This window comes from Diplotaxodon limnothrissa, linkage group LG1 (genome assembly GCF_057381915.1).
Source record: "Diplotaxodon limnothrissa isolate DT_005_m linkage group LG1, D_limnothrissa_male_GT1.1, whole genome shotgun sequence".
Lineage (NCBI taxonomy): Eukaryota > Metazoa > Chordata > Actinopteri > Cichliformes > Cichlidae > Diplotaxodon > Diplotaxodon limnothrissa.
In genome coordinates, this window is record NC_140596.1 from 37,234,077 (window position 1) to 37,251,482 (window position 17,406).

The following is a 17,406-nucleotide window of genomic DNA, read 5'->3' on the forward strand; positions in this document are numbered from 1 at the left end:
AAACAATTTCTTTTCAACTGTTCCTTGGCAGAAAGTTAAGACAGCTATTCAGCTTTAGGTTTCAATAAACAGAAGTAATGGATGCAGTCCCTTTGAAATGTCACACAAAAGTCTACTTGTGCATATACTTAGCTTTAACTCTTCTCTTTTTTGTTTTGTATTCCAAAAGGTTTTCATTTTCTCCAGAGGATGTCTCTCTTTCAGTGGTTATCGACTGTTCACATTCATTTTCACAGACTGTTGGAATGTCGATGCTGGCCGAACGTTTCTTGCTAGAATACAATGGCCTAATTTTGCGTGCATTATCTGTCGTCTTTATTTCGTACTGGCATATACTTTTGCCTACTTGTTTTGTTTTTAAGACATTTGTATGCAGTTCATCTATCATTGGAGTAATACCCTCTGGAATGAATGCCCACTGTTTAACTGTGTCTAAAACAGCATTTAGTTTTCCAACTGCATCTTCTGTGCATTTTTTGTCTGTGCTTTCAACTACAGGAGTGTCATTCAAAGTTGATAGAGGACTTTTCAGAGAGTTTTTCATTTGTTTAAAATGGCTACAAGCCACCTTCAGGCAAGCACATGTGTTATAGTGAGAGAACGTACAACAAGTGCACTGAAGTGTTGCAGCCGATGCAAAAAAACACAGATTTCCAAACAAACTTGGCATTTTTATCACTTTCAAGTCCTCACAGTGTACAAAGTAATGCCTTTCTTTCACTGCAATTCTTGCCAAGGTAGAAATGTCTGTTTCCATGTTTGGATAGATGTCATTGTCAGCCTCTGCTAATTTTGCAAGTAACACTAGATGCTTGCAAAGAAGTCCTCGTAAGCCATATGTACAGTTGCAGTAGGACTCAACAGGGCAGACATCATACACCATGTCTTCTCTTGACTCAGATGGGACTTGATATGCATTAACTCCATGGCTGTTCTTGACTGTAATTTTAAGAGCCCAACCACTTTCCATCAGTCTTGAAGCAGAGTCTGAAACTTGAGACAAGGTGTCAGCAAACCTGTTTTTCATGCGGCCCACATCTTGCAGGGTTTTTATGACTGACAAGTAGTCGTCGGCCTTCCCTAGGAGCACTTCAATCAGATCATCCAGACGCCTATTCTTGTAGCCAGATAAAAACTGGTATTTCAGGCGGTGGAAAAATCTGAAAAACAGTTATTTGAAATGATTAGTAACTGTAATTGAAGGAATTTAAAGTTTTAATCAAGACTGTATTATTTTTTTAAAAATTGGAATACCTATTTCACACGTCTTTTATAAAGGAATGCTCTGTGCCGGTTTAGCTGATTTAGGCAAATCCACCTACTCTGTTTTTTGTTGTGATAACATAAAAAACGCTGCTAGAATTTAAAGGATTTGCCTAAAACCTGTTCTGGCAATGACATGACGAACCTACTCAGTTTAGCCTCTTGGATTAAAGCATAATATCTTTTTTTCAGCAATACAATTGAATGAGGTCAAAATAATAAATCATACCTTTCAATCACATTGTTTGTTTCAGAACGAGCGTGACTGAAGCGACGGCCGTAGTCACACCACATGTGGCCAATGCCTTCCCAGTGCTTCTGAAAATACTGGCACACCAAAGGGTATTGCTTAAATGTCTGGCAGAACTCTGCTGATGTGGCTTTAAAGTCGTCCTCCTAAGAGAATTGGATGCAACAGAATATATTTCAATCCATTTAACAGACCTATTGAAATCTTTAATATTATGTATTGAAGCCCTTTTCCTTTTATTGAATAACATTAAGAATTTTAAGTTATTAATAATATGTCGTGTTTTTGTATTAAGAAGCAATTATTTCTTACCTTACAATGGCTAAGAAGGAACACTAAACCTATAAGCATATTTGGTTTCAGCATCTGTCTGTGAAAGAATCCCACTCACAAGTTCTACTGCACAGTGGGTGACACAATGATGGTCTGCACAGCTTAAGTACTTGTTTTGATAAGCAAGATAAGAAGCCAGTTTTAGAAATTGTTTCAAAAATCTATTTTGTATCTCTCTGTAACTTTTTTAGCAACTGAAAGTTATTATGCTCTTAGTGTAATCAAGAAATCAAAATGTGAAATAGACAAATTACACTTACAGATGTGCAAGCTTTCAGCTTACAAAAGAAAGAAATGATTTCATTTCTCTTTTGGGTGTTAGAAAGCCCATGGACCCCGGACTCTGATTTTGAAAGCCATCGATTAACAGCCTGTGAATGTAAGAGAAAAAAAGTTAATCTGGAGAGAGAGACAGAGGAGCAGCTGTACAAAAAGCATAAAAGAAAGCTGACGTCCAAAAATAACTTTGTCACTCACTGGACAAGAGGACCTGTGCATTACAGAAATCAACCAGGCAAACATATTTTTAAATGTCAAAAAGAGCTTTGGGAAGCAGCCACCAGAAGATGAGTGCACTGTGGTCTTAAATGGATGGACATAGTCACTCAACATTTTATCCCTTTATATTCATTAACCTGAGTAGGTGAATATCACAATGAGGCAAATCATGACAACAGGACCCTGTTGTAAAAATGTGTTTCAGGTGCATCTTAGACAACGTGAAAAGAAAACAATGTGGTTTACCTGCAAGACATGGTACCAGCATAGAAGGATAGCTGACTCTGGAAAAACCTTCTGCAAAGCATTTATTTCCGCAAAGTCTTTGTCAACCATAAATGCTCTACAGAAAAAAAGAAAACACTAAATGAGATTAAACAGTATGAAAATGTTTTTGCTATCTCAAAGCACCACTTCAATGCCAAATTAAACATTTCAACTCACAAGTAGATATATAAAATACTGCATACAGCCTATAGGAATAACTTTAACAACTGGAAAGGAAAGTTTTTTGCAGCCCATGCTGCAGCTATAGCATTAGATTCTGGCATGTTATAACTTTTTTGAAAAGGAATTATTTCAAAATCAATAGCTGTCAATGTATTATTTACCTCGGGGAAGTTGGGAAATGCTCACAAACTATTCCAAGAACAGTTTCCAGGGTTTTCTGACTTTCGTTGCTGACAATAGCATAGGCCACAGGGACTCCATGCCCATGATCATCTCTTACAACAAGTGTGAATAAGGGAAATGAATACTGGTTAACGCAGTGCGTGGTGTCAACAAATACTAACTGTTTTGCATAGTTCTCCATGTTTGATTTCATTACAGGTGTCTGCAAAACAATCATTAGTTCTTGGTCAGATGTGTATGGTTGATAGAAGAGAACATGTTCTTGATGTTTTCCATTAAGTAAGGTATGTACACTTTGACTGTCTCCACAGTTAAAGTGCTTCTTCCTCATCATGCAGGTTCTAACACTGTCAATGTCACGTGGTGTGACAAAATGCTCTCTGTTGTGAAGATCTCTGTGTCCATGTTCTTTGGCCCATTTATGACATTCGGTTAGTATGATGGCTGGCTTAGTTCCAAGGGAAAGCAGTTCCTCAATCTTCCTCCTCAAATCACTGGAAATATTGTTGAAATGTGCGTCTTTTGGGTCCGAAGGATCATGCCCATCATGCTTATCATATGTACGCTGCACGATGACTGTGTGGTCTTTCCAACATTTGAGTACTTTAAATGAAACATAGGCCTTACAGCCCACTGCTCTGTAGCTGTTTCGACTTTTTTTCCCAGCTCTGATGCAGTTGAATTTGTAATAGTCTCTTTTCCTGTCTTTACCTGAGGCAACATTTAAACATTTATAATGTCCATGAAGGGTTAATGAGTTCAATTTTTCTAACACAACACTGAATGGGTCCTCCTGGCATTGTGACACATGCACACAAAGTTGTGTGTCTTTTCCAGTTCTTTTTTTTTCGTCATTCAGAACACTTCTTCTAATTATGTCGTCCATTTCTGGTGGAAAAATAACGAAGGTTTAATTAGTCAATATTCATTAATTCATTTTAACTTGTTGTGGGGTTTTTTGCAATACAATGTAAATATTAAATATAATATTAAAATATATATATATATATATATATATATATATATATATATATATATATATATATATATAAAATAATATAAAACAAACAGGGGCTAAAAGAAGCTAAACTTTCATATGGTATGTCTCTGGCAACTTTAACATGATGTCCCAGGGACAACATCTACACGATGTCCCAGGGCAACTTCTACATGATGTCCCAGGGACAACATTTACGCGATGTCCCAGGGACAACATTTACGCGATGTCCCAGGGACAACATCTACGCGATGTCCCTGGGACAAATTTGTAAATTTCTGGATTACTGTTAATCTCCATAGAATCAAGAACTCATGTCCAGTTTCACAGCTATGGACCAGTTAATTATGTTTCCAGGTGATAGTTTGATTCATAGATTCAGCACACAACCATAAGTCTAGGCCTTTTAGTCCAGATTCTCTTCACTTATGTTTGTAAAATGATCAGGGAAGCTACTGCAATTTTGCCTGACCCAACCCCCGGGCCACGAAACACCCAAAAAGTTGGGGAACGCTGGTCTAGAGAACACTGGTTAGCTAATGCTGTCGTCAAGTAGCCTATCGCTAGCAAACAAACAGCAAGCCAAGTGAGGAACATATGTATAATGCTTACCGTTTATTAAAGGAAAGTATCCTAAATTGACTTCAAATTCGGCGGACAGGCGGCGGTTTTTCGCTTCTTCACTTGTATTTCGAAATACTCAAAGGCGGGTATTTCGAAGTCGCAAAGGAATGACGTCACAAGAAGGTGATTGGTCACTTGCAATGTTGAACCTGGAACAACATTAATTATGATGATGTGGGAACAATGCTGACACGAGGAAATCAGATCGTCCGCATTTGTATATGCGGTTAATGCCATTGGCAACACAATTCCTCCACTGTTTGTGTTCCCACACATACACATTCCCACACTGTGTCAGAGATGGACCAGTAGGAAGTATTGGTAGTGGAAATAAATCAGGATGGGTGCAAGAAACAGATTTCCTCATCTTTCTGAAGCACTTTGAAAACCACACCAAGGTAAGCCATGATAAAAAGTAATGGAATTGCGATGCTGGTGAACAACTACATTTTTTCAGCTTCATTGTTATGTTCAAAATTGGTGCAAGAGTTGTCGGTTATAATGCCCACTGGACCAATGAGGCCAAACTCAAGGAAGACCAACCAAAATTAATGAAATATTCAGTTGCAGAAAATTCCATAATTTGTCTTTTTTGGGGGGTTGGTATATGTTCAAAAGCTAGATTTCTGCATTCTGTCACACACACACACATAACTAAATAAATGGCTCTAAGTGCATTCATGTGTTGAATAAACAAAGATTACATGTTAATGTTTTGTTAGTACCCTTATTTCATTGTGTTACATTTTACCCCAGGATATGTTAGAACTAAACCAGACTATGGGGTTAATTGTAACATTTCACTCTTTGTGTTTGAGACCATACCATGCAATGGGTAATTGTGCTGCAGAGAAAATAGCTGCACTATTTAATAGCAGAGACATGTAAATACTTTGCATTACATTTTGAATCCACTACCTTAAAAGAGCTCCAATTTACAGACAGAAATGTCAAAAATGTTACAACTATCCCCGGTCTCCCCTACTAAAAGCTATCCTAATATGACAACAAATAAATAAATAAATAAATAAACTCAGACACACAACAGAGGGCGTGTAAATCAAATTTATTGGTGTGTGTATGAATACAATATATGCTTATGAACAGTTTCTCAGTCACAACAGGTACAGGTTAGAGGCACGGCTGATGTTAGGACACATTTACAGAGGCGCTTTCAAAGACAGGCAAACGGAGCAGATCGATGTAGTGCTGTCGCCACCTCGTGGCTGGAGAGAAGAATGCAACCCAAATGAACAAGCTGGACAAGAGGCTGACATTTCACCGGCCTGTATCTGCATTCAAAGAGACAAGAGCACATCAGTCCAGTTTAAGCCGCCCTTCATCATCAGCCACGAGTTAGTTTCAGGTTTGATTGTAAGCTGCTTTCACTGCTGTCATTACTTTGATGAGTTTGGTGGTGGTGGTGGGTGGGGGTTAGTTGTTCTTAAGCCCCGAATGAGGACTAAAGAGGATCTTTTTTTTAATGTCAGGTCAGCAACCCTCAGTGACTGTCTTCAAATATTGCTTTCTTTTTTAAATTTAAATTTAAAATAAATACAAGCCTTCTTTATATAGCTTTTATTTTGGTCCTGTTTGGGCATCTCCTCTCTGAAGCTTGTTTTCTGTTTTATCGTATTACATTTGATCAGAAATTTATAAACCGCTTATATATAAATAACTGTGATTTTGCGTGTTTCTTTTATGAAAAGCTGCAGATTTTATTGCTGCCTTTCAACACAGCAGCTGAGAGCTGAAAGGCAAAAGGAACGACATTTGTGCTCCTCGTAGGGTTTTAATTAAGTCTCCTTTCCTGTCATAATGCATCTCTAAATTGCTTACATGTATTGATTGCCAGCAGGGTGTTTGAACCCATTTTGTGTAGCAGATAAAAGGCCAAATTAAAAACAGCATCCTTGTTGTCAGGTCCATTTGCCTGATTCAGTTTTCCTGTGCAGGATCGAGTAATCCATCCGGCACAAAGCAGTTCTCTCCAAAGAGATTCAGCTGGAATTCTGTGTTATATTACATCAATGTTTAAAGATGACCTTATATACTCTATATATATACTCTTGGACTCTGCTAGTAGCTTTCCATTATTCATTTCATACTGGGCTTGGGTACAGACCTGTAGTTCTTCGCTCTCTGACGTGGGTTGCTTTACGTCTTTTTGGCCTCTCGTTTAGTCAGATTTGTTCTTGCTGCTTGTTCATCGCGAATACAAGTTTTGAACAGCAGCTGGGTGGAGCTTTGCTGCTCACATACAGAGCTACATACCTCAGATGGACATATTAAAGATATCCCCTTTCAGTGACATCATAAAGATCCAAAGAATGGTCTGAGTGTTCAGAGCAGACAGAAGCCTGAGCCTTTGGCTCTCAATGACGCTGACCTCGTTATTTGACCTTTCGGAATGAATGTTTAACGAGTAACAGTGCATAGATGTGCATGACAGAAAATAAGAAAAGCATACTAAGTACTTATGTAGATATATTGCAAGGCTGGGATGAAATATCATGAAATGTAGAAATTTGTTCGGTTATGCAGTTAGTGAAAAATCCATAATGCTTGCATATTACTAGATACCCCCAGAGTTGCTTTACCTCAAACATTTGACTGCACTAGCTGTGTTCAGGGTTCAAGACCATAACATTTCTATGATCTTAACATCTTCTGTAATGGAGTGTTGGCTTGCTTAAGTCAACACTCAGGCTGTCTCGCCACAGTCCCCTTTAGTGGTTGTTTTCTTGTTCTGTGAGGCTGTCACTCCTAAATATTGAAAGGCTAAAAAAACAGCAATTGCCATTGTTTGCTATCACACCAAATGGAACTGCAGTACAAATGACAATCCTTGGCTCAAGATCGAATCCTTAAACCTCACGTAACAGCAAACACTGTTAGAATTTAATGGCAGTACTTTTGCCAAGGTGAGCTTCTTTTGCTTGTCCTTAGTATGAGGCCTGATTTGGTTAGTCACACAGCACAGGCCGCGTCACACTTAATATGGTATTGTCTGAGATAGTCCCTGAGCTGAGGTGGCAGCGGCAGGCTGTCTATGCCTCGGTAGGTGGTGCAGCTGCAGATCACTGCCCTGCACAAGTGCTGGAGGGAGAAAGGGAAGTTCCTTGGCAGAGGTCTGGAAAGGAGTGGCTCAAAGAAGAGGCAGGTGGCTGGGTCGCTGTAGTGCCTGAGCAGTCCCGTCACACTTGGATCACGGTACATACACGGGTCACGCACATCAAAGCTGAAACGCTTGCCGTTTTGTTCAATACGTGCATGTAGGGAACGGCTGTAGCGCCGAAAGCTCACTGAGAAGAGAAATTCGTCCTGGGCAGAGTCCCGGAGCAGAAACGTGCCCTCGGGCTGGCCCTCCAGCAGCTCCTCTGCCTCAAAGCGATTCAGCACGCCCCAGTAGCATGGGTTGTTGTTGATCTGTAGGAGATCTGGAACCAGGATGTAGTCCGTGTGTCCACACCTACCTTCTTCATGCCCATGAGCACAAGAAGGGTCCCAGTCCTCCAGACTGGTGCATCCAGGCCCAGGGGAGCAGCATATGTCCTCCCACGAGATGGGGGTTTGTGGTGGAGAGGTAGTGGATGAGACACTAGGTTTGAGGGGAGCCTCCATGTCCTTGAGGGCACTTGGGTGGGTAGCATGATTTTTAATAAGGTGCCAACATCGAGCCAGTTCAGACTTGGGTGAGAATGGGCACTTATCCTGCATGAGCTCTGACACATGGATCCTGCGTTTGGACCAGAAGAGCACCGAAAAGGGTCGCGATGAGCCCGATGAATGATGGTGGTGATGGTGGTGGTGATGGTGAGAGCGCAGAGGGAAGCACTGGCCAACAGCATCCTGAAACTTCTGCCGCAGAGAGCGCCGTGACAAAGCCTTCCGACACATCACATCGATATCTCCAGACGTCAGCGTGTCCCCTAGAGCGCTGCAGCTACATTTCCTCTCTCTGCGCCTCCTCGAACAGGATGATGACCCCACACCCAACTCCTCCGTCCCGTCCATCTCCATGCCTCCAGGGCTCGACCCATTGCGAGAGCTCCGGGAGCGTTTCTTCCCCTTCCAAATGTAACTGTCTGCGCTCCAGCTGCGGAAGCCACTTTTGGGCCGAGTGTCTGAGCCCCGGGGCTTCTTCTCTGACATGCCTGCTTCCACCTCTCAATCTGTGACGAATGCAAAAACAGAATACTCTGTGACAACTGTACTATGTCTTAGGTTTGAAATATGCCAGAATATGAGTATGAGCATTTAAAAGGTGTCTTTGTTTATCTAAAAAAAGTTTCTTATGATATAGGGGTGAATAAGTTAATGGGCTATGAGATGTAAATGTAAAGCTCTATTATCTAACTGGCACCATTAGAAGTGCTTTGTGACTAACACAGAACCCTTCGAGAACTTTCTGTAATCTAGGCTGCTGTGGACTCCCACTGCTTGTTCCTATACTGATCATCATCTCCAGTGGCAATAAATCTAATTAAGGCTTCAGAAACATCCTGCAGACAAGAGCGGACTTGTTCACACAAAGCTGAAGACTTTTCAAGCTTCATTTAGAAATAATTCAAGAGCAAAGTCACTTTGAGACGTGTTAGTTTAATACCTAACATTTCTATTTGCATCAGTTTGCAAACATCATCACTGACAATCCGACTATGATCTAATTAAAGGCAACAGATTGTATACAGCAGGAGATTTAACATCAGACTGGTAATCGCTCTTTGTTGCTATTACCTCTTTGAAGATTAATGCATGAGATTATCTTACCTTCCTAACAGTGTCAGAAATAGAGCTCCACATCCATGTTATGACCACTTGTCCACTGCACACTGGTGTCCATGCACGAGACCAGCCTGCAGCCTTTCTTTACCTCTAACAACCGACAGACTGCTCTGCTTCCTATATAATTATGATGCCAAGTCCCTGAGGGGGCAGCAGTTTCCTCTCCGCCCTGGACGGGTCTGAATGAATGAGAAGAGGTAGAGTGGGGTCGAGCCAGCAGAATGGTTGGGGGTAGCGCGGCAAGGAGAGGGCGGTCTCAGATTCAGACTGAAACATCCTCCTTTCTGTCTTACATCCCTTCTTACATGTCCATTGATAAATTCCATCTCCCAAAAAGATCAAAGATAACCACAGCAGTGAGAATTTTTTTGGTCCATACACAAAAGATATATATTATCCGTGCTTATAATTTTTTCTTTATGTTGCTTTGAGTTGCTTTAACCTGACCAGGACCACAGCTTAACCTAAAAGATCAAAGTGCATTTCATGAAAAGCTTTAAGTCTGTCTGTGGAGGAGGTTATGCCTCAGATTTACAGGCAGTCTGTATGCCTGATTAATGATTCAGCTCTGTGGAGGAAACAAGGAAGCATTTTAAAAAGCTTTACTTATTGATTGACTAACCTTTGAGTTTCCCAGTTAAAACTTCCAGAAAGTGCTGCTGATAGGACTCATCTGTCAGCATGATGTCATGTGTACAGTGTGCGAGTAGGAACATGCCTCTGGCTCTGCATGACATTTTGGAAGATCTATAATTCATGAAACAAATAGACTACATCTATCAAACAAATAATATTACTCCCAGTGGTTTAATGTGTGTGTGTGTGTGTGAGTTTCTGTGTGCCCTTTCTGCTCAAAGAGATAAAGGATAGTCATCAATAAATCCCTGACATCTCAGATAATGTAGTGACACTCGACTTCCTCTTAACTGAATATTTAATGCTTTTCACATTACCACACAGCTGAACAGGGTAATAACACCATGTGTTGTGGTCAACAACCGGATCAATTTATTTCACTCAAAACTTTGAAATGAAACATCTGAACTTTACAAAGATGACAAAACCTTAGTAAGGTACTTACTCTCTTTAAAAAGTGTCATGAGCTAGGTTGGGAATCCATGGCCGGAGTAAAAGCCAGCAGCAAACTCCAGGTTGAAAAAGGAAGCTAATGTGGACAAGCAAAAAACTGCAGTTCACTAGAGACTGGCACCAAAAGAGGGTCAGTAGACTCCCATATAAATATGCTGAACATAACAGCACTTAAAATCATATTTAACTCATTTTTATCATGCCTAAAGTTCAATTCAACTCAATTTTATTTACATAGCAACACATTTATAACAACAGTCACCTCAGGGTACTTGATGTTGTAAGATATATATTGTAAGATGCTACAACAACAGAGGGAAAACCTCAACAATCTGGCAAACCTATAATGAGCAAGCACTTGGCAAGAGTGGAAAGGAAAAACTTCCTTTTAACAGGTAGAAACCTCCAGCAGAACCAGGCTCAGGGAGATGCAACCATATGCTGCAACCACAGACAAAAGACAAACTGTGGAAGAGAGCCAAGGCAGATATTAATAATAATTAATTATTAAATGTGTTGTATAAACACACAGTGAGTGAAAAACGTGAGTGAAAAAGAAAGCCTTAGTGCTTTGTGGGAAACCCCCAGCAGCCTAGCATATTGCAGTGTAACTAAGGGAGGTCACCTGATTCAGCCCATATACAGTGGGGCAAAAAAGTATTTAGTCAGCCACCGATTGTGCAAGTTCCCCCACCTAAAATGATGACAGAGGTCAGTAATTTGCACCAGAGGTACACTTTAACTGTGAGAGACAGAATGTGAAAAAAAAATCCATGAATCCACATGGTAGGATTTGTAAAGAATTTATTCGTAAATCAGGGTGGAAAATAAGTATTTGGTCAATAACAAAAATACAACTCAATACTTTGTAACATAACCTTTGTTGGCAATAACAGAGGTCAAACGTTTACTATAGGTCTTTACCAGGTTTGCACACACAGTAGCTGGTATTTTGGCCCATTCCTCCATGCAGATCTTCTCGAGAGCAGTGATGTTTTGGGGCTGTCGCCGAGCAACACGGACTTTCAACTCCCGCCACAGATTTTCTATGGGGTTGAGGTCTGGAGACTGGCTAGGCCACTCCAGGACTTTCAAATGCTTCTTACGGAGCCACTCCTTTGTTGCCCGGGCGGTGTGTTTTGGATCATTGTCATGTTGGAAGACCCAGCCTCGTTTCATCTTCAAAGTTCTCACTGATGGAAGGAGGTTTTGGCTCAAAATCTCACGATACATGGCCCCATTCATTCTGTCCTTAACAAGGATCAGTCGTCCTGTCCCCTTGGCAGAAAAACAGCCCCATAACATGATGTTTCCACCCCCATGCTTCACAGTAGGTATGGTGTTCTTGGGATGCAACTCAGTATTCTTCTTCCTCCAAACACGACGAGTTGAGTTTATACCCAAAAGTTCTACTTTGGTTTCATCTGACCACATGACAGTCTCCCAATCCTCTGCTGTATCATCCATGTGCTCTCTGGCAAACTTCAGACGGGCCTGGACATGCACTGGCTTCAGCAGCGGAACACGTCTGGCACTGCGGGATTTGATTCCCTGCCGTTGTAGTGTGTTACTGATGGTGACCTTTGTTACTTTGGTCCCAGCTCTCTGCAGGTCATTCACCAGGTCCCCCTGTGTGGTTCTGGGATCTTTGCTCCCCGTTCTCATGATCATTTTGATCCCACGGGATGAGATCTTGCGTGGAGCCCCAGATCGAGGGAGATTATCAGTGGTCTTGTATGTCTTCCATTTTCTGATGATTGCTCCCACAGTTGATTTTTGCACACCAAGCTGCTTGCCTATTGTAGATTCACTCTTCCCAGTCTGGTGCAGGTCTACAATACTTTTCCTGGTGTCCTTCGAAAGCTCTTTGGTCTTGGCCATGGCGGAGTTTGGAGTCTGACTGTTTGAGGCTGTGGACAGGTCTCTTTTATACAGATGATGAGTTCAAACAGGTGCCATTCATACAGGTAACGAGTGGGGGACAGAAAAGCTTCTTACAGAAGACGTTACAGGTCTGTGTGAGCCAGAGATTTTCCTTGTTTGAGGTGACCAAATACTTATTTTCCACCCTAATTTACGAATAAATTCTTTACAAATCCTACCATGTGAATTCATGGATTTTTTTTTCACATTCTGTCTCTCACAGTTGAAGTGTACCTCTGGTGCAAATTACTGACCTCTGTCATTTTTTTAAGTGGGGGAACTTGCACAATCGGTGGCTGACTAAATACTTTTTTGCCCCACTGTATAAGCTTTGTCAAAAAGTAAACTTTTAACTAGTACTGACCTCTACTAATTCAAGTTACCTAACTGGACCCTTCTACTGTAGTTTGCTGTGTTGTGCCTTTTGAAGCATTTTTAATGGAATGATGGGTATATACTTGTACCCATACAGTTGCACATACAGCTTGCATAGTCCCTTCTGAAAACAAACATGGCAGGAGATAAAATGCTAGTGGTAAAGTCTTGATGCATGCTCAATCATCCCAGGTAAGGAAAAAATTTGATTGTATGATGCTAGTGGTAAGGTATCAAAATGTGTCCAGTACAGAAACCACTGAATGGTGTCACAACCTTAATCATTTTTCTGTGGATAAACACTTCCTATACCTCATGCTATTGCTAGCATGACAAGCTAGCAACTCCTAGCTAGCATGCTTAATGTGATTAGTAACACTAATGACCTATTATTTAATGATAAAATGGCTGTGATGACAAATGTCTATAATGCACATAAAATGTCAAAAAGTATTGGTCAAAAAACATAACAAAAAAACCCTAAAAAGATGTTATTGCAAACAAGGAAAGATAGTAGTAGCTGTTATTTCTGATGGGAACTAAATGTCAAACCTAATTTCATGATAATCAAGCCAGTTCCATTCATCCATTATCCATCTTATCCTTTTCAGGGTTGGGGGGGGGGGGGGGGGGGGGCTGGAGCCTATCCCAGCTCTCTTAGGGCCAGTCTGTCGCAGGGCATATTCAAACCTAATACATTTTGGGGATTCCTAAAAACCACTGAAAGTTTTTTCTCAGTTTTGTGACGCCTACTTTACAATTTTACGCAGGGCCATATCAAGTTTCACCCCTCAGTTGATAAATAATTGGTAATTTCACAAAAATAAATTGGGGGGATACTCTCACTTGTACTTTGACCATATTTACTGCTTTTTGACCCTTTTGTGCTGTTCTGATATCTCCCTTCATTCTGTAATTTTATAAAGTGTGTCATTGGGGTGTGGTGCAGAGTTTTGTGAAGGAAGTGCCTCGAGCAGTGGATGAAATCGAGTCTGCCCATTAACTTGCTGCAGCCAAGACTCGACCAGGGGCTCATATCAGTCCACATTATAGAGGCATCGATCCCTGGAGTCGGAGCATTTATGAATAATTGATGCAGCTTTGAATGAATGGAGAAGTTACTGTCCTTGTATATGTTTTATGTGAAGGCTATAACAGACATTTGTTTGCTGCCATTTGTTCAGTAATGGGGGAGGAACTGTTAGGTATGTTATAGCCTGAGTTACCTTGTTTCAACCTAGTCTTGGAAGCATATACAATATGTGGTTGCATGTTCTGTGAAGTGAAATAATAGACTTTTGATTAGTTTATATTTTTAAAATCAGGTTTAAGTCCAACAGCTAATCAAGACACAGATGGATGGATGGAAATTGAAACTATAGCTCTAGATATCCAAAAAGTTGCTTTGCCCTAGACTTTTCTGCAGTCAATCTTTTTTCAGACCCCATGGGAATGGCCTACTTTATCGTAGATTTAAAATGAAATTGATATAACTGCTAATTTAGCCCATCACTTTATAGTTAAAGCCATGACCACAAAATTACAGTTCAAGAAATTTAAAGAAGGTCAGTCGCTTTCTTTCCAAGCTCCTGCAAATAGACTAAACACATTTTTAGAAAATGTAGTAATTAAATTAAAACTGCAAGATTTCAATTCACTGTGGCATAGTGTGTTACTCATGGTATTCTTGGTGACTGTGGTCCCAACTAACTCAGATCATTAATGAGCTCCTCCCATGTAGTTTTATGCTGGTCCACCGCCTTTCTCTATGATCATCCTCAAGCCATGAGGCAAGATCTTGCATGGACTTCCAGTCCGAGGGTGAATTATGTTTCATTTCCATTTCCAAATAATTTCACCAACAATTGTCATCTTCTTGCCCAGGTTCTTGCTGACAGCCTTGTAACCCATTGCAACCTTGTGCAGCTCTACAATCTTGTCCCTGATGTCCTTTGACAGCTGTTCGGGCTTGACCATAGTGGTGAAGAGGCTGGAATGGAAGAAACTGACTCTGTGGACATGTGTACTTAATAACATGAGTTGAAACCTGGAGTATCTATAATTGTTTGATTGACTCATGGTCAACCAAAAGATCCCCAGGTCCTGTGGCTGCAAACTAAGCCCAAATCATCACTGCTCCATCAGTGCTTGATGTTAGTGTGGGGTGTTTGTTTTGATATGATGTGCTTAGCTGTCCTAAGGACATTGTTCCAAAAGTCTTGCAGGTTTTATTTAATTGCTTTTTTCGTTGGCACTTTGCAAACTCTGTTTAGATTTTGTCTTTACAACACTTCCATACAACCCCTACTCGTTCAGTGTTTTTCCTACTTTTATTGTTATAAACTCTAATATTTCACTATCATGTTAAAGTTTATAAGAAGAATATGAATTTTCGTGAGGGTTGTAGAACCTGAGATGTCGCTCTTGGGATTTTGCATTTTTTTCTGAGCATTGTATGGTCTGGTCTGACCTTATGTTGAATTTGATGAAATGCCCACTTCTAGAAAGATTGTTGTGTTGTGTCAATATACACCTTTATTCCTCTGGACCAGCAAAGTGCCCAAACGTCTGCTTTGATAGAGATGGTAACACCTGATGGCAAGGCTGCTACTAACCCTACTCTTTTTAACACATCGAAGTAATTTAAAAGACAAACTTCCTCTCCACGCTGACAAATCTTAGACTCTTATGTTCTTGAATATATTTAGTTATTAAAACTTTAAATGTTATTTCTTCCACTCTGACACTGCTGTATTTCCTTTTTTAGTAGTTCTTCCACATATAAAAGTGCAGATTTAGGTGTATTATATACATAGTGCTTTGTAGCTATTAAGTTGCATACAGGCTTGGATATTCATCTCCTAGACATGTGAGCCACAGTATCGACTTTCCTCCAGGGAGGTTTATTTATGCCTACCGCCGCTCTGTTTCCCGCAAGTAAGGTGCACACAGAGAGGTTTCTCTTCTATGTCATATTAGAAAGCGCGTAACTTAAGCTAGGCCGGTCATTGGACTTAGTGACTCAGTGTATATACATACACAGATACTGATATAGTGCATACCCTATACTCTTCATGTGCAGTATGCAAATCGCTAATTAAATACCACAGATGAGCTAGAAAAAGAACTCTGACCACTATATCCACAGTGAAAAAGTATCTTATAATCAGTAAACATGAAAAAAAAAAACCCATCAAAGATACCTTTCTACAGGCAGACATCATTGGAGCTATGAGAATATAGTGGTGCTAGAGTGTAGCAAGATTTCTTTGGTGTCCCTTAATGGGAGAATGGTCAGAGCGTCCTGTATGTTGAGAACCTTTTCACATCATCAATAGGTGTCTCGCTTTTTCACTTTAACCTGTATGGTTTGCTTTAGCGGGGTAGCAAAGGGCAGTCTGCCTTCATCTACAGAAGGTTTCCATCTGTGAGCTCTCTTCAACCACAGCCATCTTGAGCTGGTCTCAGCTGCCAAGGCTGTTTCCATGATGGCTTTCTTTAGGTGCTTCAGTTCCAAAGGAAGTGGTGCATAGATGTTGCAGGGAAACCTCTTCCAAAAATCATTAACATGCTGCTTATCTTAAAATATGCAAGTATAAAAGGGTGGCTCTGATTCAGAAAGTGGAGAGAAACATTTTGGTGGGTCATTCTCTATAACCTCCAGTTGAATGAGACAGCAGGATGTAAGTTAACAGTGTTTTACACTCCACTGGCCCATTATGTAATGACGTCCTGACAGGACATTGTAGCAGTGATCAATATTAAGAGGATGAAGAGGATGGGAATCCAACTAGATAACCTAATTACTTGTTATTACTGCCACATGCATCTAAATCCTGAGCATACAAGAAAGCACAGGGCAAATGGAATAAGATTCATTGATCAGCAGCCTCGACAGCATAGCTGATACTGTTTTCACTCTGTGACTATCAGAATCAGAATACTTTATTCATCCCGAGGGATGCCAGGCAGCATATTATCAGCAGCCTCTTCTGTAAAACTAACACAGAAGTTTTACAGAAGAGGCTGTCTGTCTGTGTGTCATCATGACAAAATGTGATCGCTGAGAAATCCACTGTAAAGGGCATACCTAGTGTAGTTTGAAGACGGACATGGCTAAACTCAGGAGCACTAAGTAGAAACAGTCAGATGCAGGGAGAGTGAGCACCGACAGCACTAGTGTAAGAGTGGCTCAGTTTCACAGGCAGCCCATCTTCGTTTGTAGTTCACAGAATTCACCCTCGCTGTGAATTCATAGCATTTTATGGAAATCTTCAAAACATTCATTGCATGGTGAACTTACTACTTGTCTTGACTGTTACAGGCATTGCTGCATTCTCCCTTGGTGTCATCATTGTGTGATGGAGTTTATCAGTTGATAAATGTCATCAGTAACAGGCTTTAAAGTGAAACGCCAAAACTTTGAAAGTCCTTCTTTTGATAATTTTTTATTCTTCACAAAACCACACAGCAAAGACTCCAAACTGGCCCACACGAGGACTTTAGAAAATGTGGAGGGCAGCATAAATGTTATAATTTTTTGACTGTATTTTCATAGATTTTATAGCTTTTTCTCCTGATAAAGACCTCCACATGTCCATTGTCATATAATGTGAAGTAGAGAGAGATTGAA

General features: G+C 40.5%; 2 protein-coding genes across 2 annotated transcripts; both read right to left on the reverse strand.

The window, feature by feature from the left end:
- LOC146640139 (uncharacterized) lies at positions 1–4,643 on the reverse strand. The gene is made up of 6 exons (XM_085350212.1): positions 4,587–4,643; positions 2,956–3,865; positions 2,591–2,687; positions 2,107–2,217; positions 1,493–1,659; positions 1–1,160 (listed from the first exon to the last, which is right to left on the reverse strand). Exons 2-6 carry the CDS (start codon positions 3,861–3,863, stop codon positions 113–115), a joined length of 2,331 nt encoding a protein of 776 aa, XP_085206338.1. The 5' UTR covers positions 3,864–3,865; positions 4,587–4,643; the 3' UTR covers positions 1–112.
- A 2,925-nt stretch (positions 4,644–7,568) lies between these two features.
- socs4 (suppressor of cytokine signaling 4) lies at positions 7,569–8,753 on the reverse strand. The gene has a single exon (XM_085357939.1). It carries the CDS (start codon positions 8,751–8,753, stop codon positions 7,569–7,571), a length of 1,185 nt encoding a protein of 394 aa, XP_085214065.1.
- Between the last annotated feature and the right edge of the window lie 8,653 nt (positions 8,754–17,406).

Bases quoted from the DNA above. Each gene is read 5' to 3' on its own strand.
- LOC146640139 (XM_085350212.1), bottom strand. From the start codon at position 3,863: ATGGACGACATAATTAGAAGAAGTGTTCTGAATGACGAAAAAAAAAGA. The intron at 2,218-2,590 runs GTAAACCACATT...TTACATTCACAG, and splicing joins GCTGGTACCATGTCTTGCAG to GCTGTTAATCGATGGCTTTC. The intron at 1,660-2,106 runs GTAAGTGTAATT...CAATTCTCTTAG, and splicing joins AGCTGAAAGCTTGCACATCT to GAGGACGACTTTAAAGCCAC.
- socs4 (XM_085357939.1), bottom strand. From the start codon at position 8,753: ATGTCAGAGAAGAAGCCCCGGGGCTCAGACACTCGGCCCAAAAGTGGC.